Source organism: Euprymna scolopes, chromosome 36 (assembly GCF_053919585.1).
Source record: "Euprymna scolopes isolate OS-2025 chromosome 36, ASM5391958v1, whole genome shotgun sequence".
Lineage (NCBI taxonomy): Eukaryota > Metazoa > Mollusca > Cephalopoda > Sepiida > Sepiolidae > Euprymna > Euprymna scolopes.
In genome coordinates this window covers 81,293,039-81,303,038 of record NC_136517.1, presented here as the reverse complement: position 1 = coordinate 81,303,038, position 10,000 = coordinate 81,293,039, and the positions used below count along the sequence as shown (strand labels likewise).

At 35.6% G+C, this 10,000-nt stretch overlaps 1 protein-coding gene across 3 annotated transcripts in view; it reads right to left on the bottom strand.

The window, feature by feature from the left end:
- LOC145260629 (dynein axonemal heavy chain 12-like) overlaps positions 1-10,000 on the bottom strand; it is a 572,171-nt gene that overhangs the window by 431,485 nt on the left and 130,686 nt on the right. For all 3 annotated transcript variants that reach the window (XM_080118949.1, XM_080118950.1, XM_080118948.1), the window contains exon 24: positions 4,453-4,729. In XM_080118949.1, the coding sequence (XP_079975075.1) occupies positions 4,453-4,729 (277 nt within the window). The remainder of the gene's footprint in view (positions 1-4,452; positions 4,730-10,000) is intronic.

Sequence of the window (10,000 nt, the reverse complement as noted above, 5' to 3'; positions counted from 1 at the left end):
CAGCAAACGAGCTTAAAACCAGCTTAAAATATCCACTATTTAGGCAACAAAGCATCTCTAATCGTAATTTGTATTGGTCCAGGTTACAAGTCGAGGTATATGGACTAAATGTTACGTTGTATACAACGTAACATTTAGTCCATATTAATATTAGTGACCGTCAGGAACTCATTAATCTTCACCTTTCTGGTTTATCCAATCAAGAAATCGGCTGCAGATTAAAATGTGATGAGAAAACTGCACGAATGACTGTGCAAAAATACCAAAACACTGGCAATGTTAATGACGCCCTTAATCTGGTCGTCCTTCAGTTACTTTTTACAGTGAAGACAATGCTATCAAGATCCGCAGCCTCAAAAACAGTTTTGAAACGGTTCCTAAAAAGTGCTCTCTGTCTACAGTTAAGAACAGGTTGAAGGAATTTAATTTGCAAGGCTGTATTAAAAGACGCAAGCCAATAATTTCTGTAAAAAACAGAAAGTGCTGTCTGGACTTCAGATGCAATGAAGATTATGACTTTTCATATTGCTCCAAAGTGATTTTTAGTGACGAAAGCAAGTTCAATAGGCTAGGCAGTGACGGTAGGCAGTACGTCTGTTGAAGGAAGGATGAAGAATTTAATCCTAGGCACACAGTTTCAATGCTGCAAGGCGGTGGAGGTTCAGTTTTGGTGTGGGACGTTATTAGTGCCAATGGTCCAGGGCCTATAAGTTCGCTTGTAAGATCGAATTAATTCGACCAAGTGCATTAATATGTTGATTGAGCATTTTCTACCCAATTTTAGTCAGAATTTTGATGATAATCCCATCTTAATGCAAGATAATGCTCCTATTCACACAGCTGGCAATGCCAAGAGATTCCTTGAAGAGCATGATATTCCGTGTTTGGATTAGGCTGCAAAATCTCCAGACTTCAATTTTATCGAAAATGTATGGCATTACATCAAGCAACAGTTACGTAATGATAAAATTTAAAATCTGGAAGAATTTTTGACAAAAATTAGAGAGAAGTGGGATGCCCTTTCACCTGAGTATTGTTGCAGACTAATTCAAGGAATGCCCAAAAAATTGTAGGCTGTCAAATTGCAGAAGGGCTCGCCACTGTATCTGCTCTTTTCTGTTTTCTGTTCTTTATTTTTCTCTTATATAGCCATAAATCGACATTTCTGGAATTGTAAAGATTGAGATATTACATTCTTCTTTTCTATTTTACATTGCACCTTGGAATGTAAACAGTTCTTTGTTTTCGTTTTAATTACAATTCCGGTCATTTTTATGAAACACAAGAATGTAGATCAAAATCCTTCTGTAATGTGCGCGTGTGCACACCTCTGCTTTCAAATGTATGTCTCCATATCCAGCACTGCAGCTTCATATAAACCAATCTGTTTAAGATCACTCTGATACTAAAGCCTGGCTAAACGCTATAAGTTCACTTCATTCATCATGATATAATAGCTGTAAACATGTGCCAGGCTGCATGTTTATTGGGGGTGCATAGGTGCATGCTACAAACGACAGGTCAGTGATAAAGAAAATAGCTGGCTGAGAGCGAAGCAACCCCAAAAAAGGCTTAGCAAAAAGGTGACTGTGATTGGGAGGGGGGGGCTTTTTTCATAGGAAGTATTTTAAATGGGGACTTGGGCAACAAGATATTTGTCCACATTAAATTTAAATTTGTTCGTGTTAGTACAGTCAGGAAAACAGGGAACAAGGAGGGAATTCCAAAGAATTCCAAACAGCTATTAGAATAGAAAATCTTCCGGCATTTGGGGGTATCTACAGTGAAGAGGTATGATTTTGCTGCTAGTTTGCTGGGAGGTATTTATGTTGTGGGGATGAAAATGCATTTAGTTTGTCCGAACATATTCCTTGGAAGTATTTGTAAAACAAGCACAGGGATGTGACATTGTGGTGATGGGATAGGGGTTGGAGCTTGGTAGACTGTGGGGAGCTACTTCTTTTTGCTTTGTCTAAAAGGAATAGACTAGTAGTCGGCGCATTAGCTCGAATCTAGCAACAATACTCCATGCATTGGCATCGTCAAATGCAATAAAAATGTCTGTATTACATTGATTGACCATTTGAGCCATCACATCCCTGTTCAGAGTGAGATCACCCATGAAATGCGTTGGGACTTTTGAAAAAAAAAAAATTACCTATTTAAAAATTATAATTTCTTCATTTAAATTGAACGTAATGTAAATTGCCTTTATGCTTGCTTTTTTTGTTTGTACTCGAAATAATTACAACTTTCTAATCATTAAAAATCGTAAAATTTGATTTTCTTAATTAAAACAAACAAAAAAAAACTACTTAAGGTTCTTTATCTGAAAGTATATCTTTTAAACTCCTCGGCCTAACGTTCACAGGAAACATGAGCTGGAGCAATTACATTGAGAGCATTGCCAGATCCGCTACGAAAAAGGTAGGTTCTCTCTACTGTGCTAGAAAGCTACTAACGCCCGAAAGTATCCTGTACCTCTATAAGGCCATCATTCGCCCATGTATGGAATATTGTTGTCATATTTGGGATGGTGCATCTGCTACTTGTCTCTCACTCCTAGACAAGGTTCAAAAGAGAGTCGCCAACCTGAACTGTCATCTAAGCTTCAGCCTCTGTCCCATCAACAAAATGTAGCATGCCTCTGCCTGTTCTACAAGTACTTTAATGGTGAATGCTCCAAAGAACTGCAAACGCTTTTAACCCCTCGATGTAAATACCCCCGACAAACCCGACAAGCAGCAAAATCCCACCCCTTCACAGTAGAGATCCCTAGATGTAAGAAAGCCTTCTACTCCAGTAGTTTCTTCTCCAGAACCGCTAAACTTTGGAATTCCCTTCCGGGTTCCTGCTTCCCCAACTGTACTGACATGCAGAAGTTCAAGTGTAACGTGAACCGACATCTTGCTGCCCAACTCCCCACATAGTAACCCTGTAGCTTATGTCCCTAATAGTAGTCCTCTACATCAAAGTGGCAACATGCCTTGTTTGGGGTGAAAATGTAATAAAAAAATATTTTTTTTTGAAAAATCAGTTCACGTGATTTTTGGAATATGATATTTTCGTTCGTGAAGAGTACGTATGTGATAAAGATTATTTTGGTGATGTATAAGAATAGGCGACACAAAGTCCGCAGCACACAGTATCAGAATTTTTTTTTTTAAATACAAAGAAATCAGCATTTCATGAAATAACATATTTTTTATAATATTAAAATTAAAAGAAAATTCAAAACAAAAAACAATAACATTTTATTTATTATTTTATGCAAAAAAAAATAAAAATAAAAATAAATAAAGTGTAATGCTATTTTTTTATTTGACATTATTTGAGTCTCTTGTTCTTCTGCATCAGCAAAAAAAAATTTTTGTTTTTGTACTCACGTTTGGAACCATGACTAGGAAAGATTAATAAGATGTTAGTTTACATTACATTTAAACTTCTGCATATCAGTATAGTCAGGGAAGCAGGTAGCAGGAAGGGAATTTCAAAGTCTAACTGTTCGAAGGAAGAAACTATTAGAGTAGGAAGCTTTCCAGCATTTAGGGACCTGAACAATGAAGAGGTGTGATTTTGTTACTAAATGGGTTTGTCGGGGTTATGTATGTCGAGGGGGCACAAGTGCAACGAATTCATCAGAACACATTCCATTAAAATATTTGTAAAACAGGCACAGAGATGCAACATTGCAACGATGGTACAGCTTAGTTGACAAAGTGCGACCTATTAGCTTGAAGATTTTTTTTGGACCCTATCCAAGAGAGGGATATTAGTGGTTGATGCACCAGCTCAGATGTGGCAAGAGAAGACAGACTGCTTTAAAAAATCATTGGTCGCTTTAAAATAATAATGTCTTCCTGGATACAAGGCTCCATGCTGCGATTATAAGCCACTTGAGAGTTTACAAAAATTATGATCATGCCAGATGGTGGATCCTCTAGCCAGTAAGTTTTCTTATGTACAATTATAAAACGATCCATGATTTTCATGTAGATTGATTGTGTGATACCCAGTAGCCATCAACACTACATAAAGCAACAAATAAATTAATCTGTTATTTCATTTTCTTGACGTGTTCCATTTTCTGATTTCTAACTTTTTAGTTTTTGCACTGACAGCTAACCAGTCGAAATTCTTGAGAGAGAATTTAAATACTATCGGTGATACCATTGTAGTGAAATGCAAAGTTGCCTCGTTAGTGGCTAGTCAAGTCTCATCTTACCTCTTCTTAAGGAGAGGGAAAGAGAGAGAAAGAGAGGGAGAGAGAGAGAGAGAGCATGAGATAGGGGCTGAAATTTGATAGATAGTGCGAGAGCTATTATAGGTCAGAGAATCTTTTTTGGACACTGTCGAAGAGGGAGAGACTAATGGTAGATGCACCAGTCCATTCATGGCAACAGTATCCTATGCGTAGGCATCATCGAATGCAATAAGAAATGTTTGTCTTACCTTGTTCGGCCATTTGAGCTGTCACATCCCTGGCGTGGACATCAATAACGACAAGTGCCCCCAGGGTGATGCGGGTTTGCTTGCTTAGTTTCCCTCGGACTAACTGCACAATATCGCCAAGCTGTTTCTGTTGCACGTCATGATGATCTCGTAAACCCTGCGGACCTCCTAAGATGGCTTCATGAGTTTCTTTGGTCCAGTAGATCTGGGATGTGCACAGAACAACTTGGCCCGGCCAGTCTCGCACCCAATCACAGCGCAGATGATTAGGATATGCCTGTGCAAAACGAAGATGAAAAACTCGAATGAAAAATGCAAAATAATAAAATGAGAATTGATCTTTTTTCATGCTACCCCCACGAGCCTATCTTTCAAACTCATCAGCATAACATTCACAGGCAACATGAATTGGAACAAATAGATTGAAGACATTGGCAAGGCTGCTGCAAAGAAGGTGGGCTCCCTTTACCATGCTAGAAAATTTTTACAATTCGTGCATGCATGGAGTATTGTTGCCACATCTGAGCTGGAGCATCTATCACTAACCTCTTATTCTTAGACAAGGTCTAAAAATGAGTTTCAAATCGAATAGGTCTAGCAGATGAATTAAGCTTCAAGGACCCTAGAAAGGGGCAAATTCTGATCTACACAGGTTCCTTCAGGTTGACCGGCGAAGATTTTAAACAAGTAAATAATAAACATGATGATTTTTAGTTTTTCATTATGCTGATTTTTAATATAGGGAAGATTTATTTTAAAGAAATAAAATGGAGGGGACACTAAATATTCATTTGTATTATTTGGATTCTTCAGACTACTGTACTCATCGTATGTGTTATTTTCAAAACGTTTCGGTCGATGTAACCTCCGACCTTCTTTAGGTGCATGTTGTTGAACACAAAAATCTTTCTATTAAACTCAGGAATCTACACAGAATTTCGAACACAATCCTTTTTTTAATCCATATGGATAGCATGCTCTCATTCTCTCAGACATGACTGGATAGAGATCCTATTTTTTTTTTCTTTTTTACAAAGGAGTCACCACTTATCAAGGGCCGGAGGCCACTCGAGGATAGGGGTTAATGTGTGTATAGTAATCAATGGGAACATATTGTAGTAATCGTTAGTAGTGGAAATTTAGTAAATTGGATTACTTAAAGGGACGGCTCATCAAGAATTTGTTTACATTGGACTTCAAGACGACCATATTGTTGTCAGTTAGAAAGCAGGAAAACGGAACAGAGTTCCACAGGTGTGCAATTTTAAGAAAAAAGTTTTGTTCATGGAATCTATGTTTAAGTTTAGGCACAGATAAACAGTAGGGGGGATTATTGATAGTGAGTGCTTTTAGCTAAACATCGCTCAGGCGCCAGGGAATGCCATAGGTTGTTCTTGAGAAGAAATTTTTGATGATGGTCTGTGTGAAAACTCCTAGTGAGTAGAGGCCTATTGCTACCCAAATTCCAGTGAAGACCAATGGTCAATGCCAACAAGAAATCAATGGTAAGCGGCTGTTGTGATAATGCAAAATTCTTTGGCAAAGCTTATAGAAAGAAATCTGAGGAGACTTGTTGTCACTCAGACTCCAGAGAACATGACAAGTTGTTCTCAAAGAGAAATCTTTGATGATGGCTTGTGTAACTTCTCCTAGAGAGTAAATAATAATCCCAAAGAACAAACAATAATAATCTAAAAGAACTTGGAAAAAAGACTAAAAGTTGGAATCAAAAGAAAAACTGAGACTATGCAATAGATGGTAGAAAAAACAGATTAAATCTTAAGAAAAATCCTTGAGTGAGGAAACTAATACACATGAGGTGCAGACGCTAACCAGCCATACAGAAACTGCAACAGAAGTAAAAGAAAAAGATAGAGGAAATCCACATGGAACCAAGAAAACTGAAACCACAAAATTCTAAGTTAACTATGCCACTCCCTACCGCCCCCAACGCCGCCCGAAAAATGGTACTGTCGGCATAGATTAGTACTGCACCAAACAGTCGTGAAGATTCAAGGAGGATGCAAAGGCTGAAGAGAAAAGGCACTAACCAGACCTCCACTGAATGCTACCCAAATTCCAGTGAATATCAATAATCATTGCCAGTAAGGAGTCAATAGTAAGCAAGGTTATCGAAAGCAGTAGAAAGTATTGGAAATCTGGGAATACTTGTTGCCACCCAGACTCCAGGGGACACCACCAGTTGTTGTCAGAGGTGATGATTACTCCTAGTGAGTAACAATAATAATCATTGGCTTAACATCCATTTTATATGTTGGCATGACTTTTAGAAATTGACTTCCGAACTAACTTATCTCTGACCAGGTTTTTATTTATCCCTCTTTCTCTGTTGTTAATTTTCATCACCTTTGCCCATTTTTTCCTTAACCCTTCAACTAACCCCGCTACCTCAACTCCTCTATATCTACTAACCCTAGAACTCTCATCTAATCTTCCTCTGAGGTCATCAGATCTAAGCCTGTTTTTGCAGACTCAACATTACCCATCCGTTGTATCATTCTCATATCCTTTCCATCCACGCAACGCATGTCCTCGACACTCACTGACCAGGTTTCCCTTTCATGTTGCGTTATGAAAAGACAATACAAACAAAGGAGTTGGTAGTCCCGAGTGGTAAAGACCGAGAGAAACACACACTGAAGCAACCATTAACGTTTATTGTGATGAATATATCAGTATCAAGGGTTCACATAATAAATGGTATGGAATTCGAGCGAAGGGACATCTGTACGTCTACTTGTTGTTGTTTCCAGAGAAAGCTCAACCCTGTAGTTCGATGTGTGTAGTCATGTTAGCTCAACATTAGGTTCTTCCATTACAACACAATCTCATATCATTTCTCTCCATGCAACACATGTCCTCAACCCACACTGGCCAGGTTTCACTCACATACATACATCATACAGTTGTTTATAGACTCTTCAAAATGAAATATGAAAGACCAACGAAAATATATTATTTAATTAATTGGAATGTTTATTGAGATGAGTATTATTTATTTATCTATTTATTTATTTATTTCGGACTATTATCCTAAACTTTTAGTTGTTGTATCACAACGTTTCGGCCAACAATTCTTCTGGCCTTCGTCAGGTGGTTGTAAACCAACAAAAATATTTTTCCAAACTTACGCATGACAAACCTACAGAAATTTTATTTCAGACTTCAGCATGAAAGGCCCATAAAAATGCTATTTCAAACTTAAGCATGATAGACTAACAAAAATGCTATTTAAAACTTAAGCATGATAGACTAATAAAAATGCTATTTCAAACTTAAGCATGATAGACTAATAAAAATGCTATTTCAAACTTAAGCATGATAGACTAATAAAAATGCTATTTCAAACTTAAGCATGACAGACTAACAAAAATGCTATTTCAAACTTAAGCATGATAGACTAATAAAAATGCTATTTCAAACTTAAGCATGATAGACTAATAAAAATGCTATTTAAAACTTAAGCATGATAGACTAATAAAAATGCTATTTCAAACTTAAGCATGATAGACTAATAAAAATGCTATTTCAAACTTAAGCATGATAGACTAATAAAAATGCTATTTCAAACTTAAGCATGATAGACTAATAAAAATGCTATTTCAAACTTAAGCATGACAGACTAACAAAAATACTATTTCAAACTTAAGCATGATAGACTAATAAAAATGCTATTTCAAACTTAAGCATGATAGACTAACAAAAATGCTATTTAAAACTTAAGCATGATAGACTAATAAAAATGCTATTTCAAACTTAAGCATGATAGACTAATAAAAATGCTATTTAAAACTTAAGCATGGTAGATTAATAAAAATGCTATTTCAAACTTAAGCATGATAGACTAATAAAAATGCTATTTCAAACTTAAGCATGACAGAGTAACAAAAATACTATTTCAAACTTAAGCATGATAGACTAATAAAAATGCTATTTCAAACTTAAGCATGATAGACTAACAAAAATGCTATTTCAAACTTAAGCATGATAGACTAATAAAAATGCTATTTCAAACTTAAGCATGATAGACTAATAAAAATGCTATTTCAAACTTAAGCATGATAGACTAATAAAAATGCTATTTCAGACTTAAGCATGATAGACTAATAAAAATGCTATTTCAAACTTAAGCATGATAGACTAATAAAAATGCTATTTCAAACTTAAGCATGATAGACTAATAAAAATGCTATTTCAAACTTAAGTATGATAGACTAACAAAAATGCTATTTCAAACTTAAGCATCATAGACAAAAAAAAATGCTATTTCAAATTTGAATGAAATTAAATTATTGCATTACATATTATCGTTTTATGTTTATAACTATCTCATTTCTTATACTAATTATTCTTTGGATCTACCCGTTGCCCATAAATTAACACTGCATCTGTAATAGTTTTATGATTGTGTGATTAAACAGCTACCTATTATATAAAAGGCAAGTGTCTGCATGTTTATGTGTATGCTTATATGCCTAGACAAAATTACAAAAATACACAACAAACCCCTGCAAAGTTGGCAATTTATAATTAGCGTAATTCCGGATAAATAATATCTAAAGTTAAAAAAAAAAACATGCATACTTTAAATGTCTAATGGTCATTTGTATCATTGAATGTTATCAAGAATTAAACATGACCTTTAATTATTTTTTGTATTATTTGGGTTGTTTTATAAATATGTGATTAAACAATTATCTTCTTCTTCTATTATATAAATCTCAAACGTTTGTTTGTGTGTTTGTGTGTTTGTTTGTGTGTTTGTGTGTTCGTATGTTTGCTAAAAACTTTTGTTGGCCGCATCGGACGAGGCCGAAATCAATACTATCTGAAAGAGCGATCCCTCGGACGCACAAAATGTGAAATTAAAAAAAAAGATTAATTCTGTGGTGGTCAACTGAACCATTTCTTACAAAGGGGGTCACTTTTCACGTCGCGATTTTCGCAAGTCACACATGCATAGCAAACTATAAGTATATTTAAAAACGTTATTTTGCAGCGTCATGACATCATAAGTCGTCATAGCACATTAGTCAGTGACTTTTTTCCCTTCTTTTCCTATTTGGCATTTCAGGTTTGGACCCAGCTGCTGCGGCCCATTTTTTTTTTTTGATGGCTCGGGCACTCGCAATTTTGATTGAAAGAAAAGTTGTTTGGGTTAATATATTTTTTTTTTTAGAATAAAATCAAAAACAAAAATCCATACTTACTGGCACAGGGTCTCAAATATCTGACAAATGTATAAACTATGCACAATGCTTGAATCAAACTACAACATCTTCTTATGATTTAGTTTTATAAATCCAAACTAATTTCATGAATACTAGCAGGAAGACCCGATGTTGGCCGGGATTGAATGAAGATCAACGAATGTTTCAAACTTCTATTTTTTTATTGTCATCGAAAGCAGTGCAATCGGTCATTTTTTGATTACTTGCTCAATTGGATTTGAATTATCGATACTTATCAAAGATATTACCATATAAAATTTATCTAAGGACACTGCCAAATACAATAAATACATTTG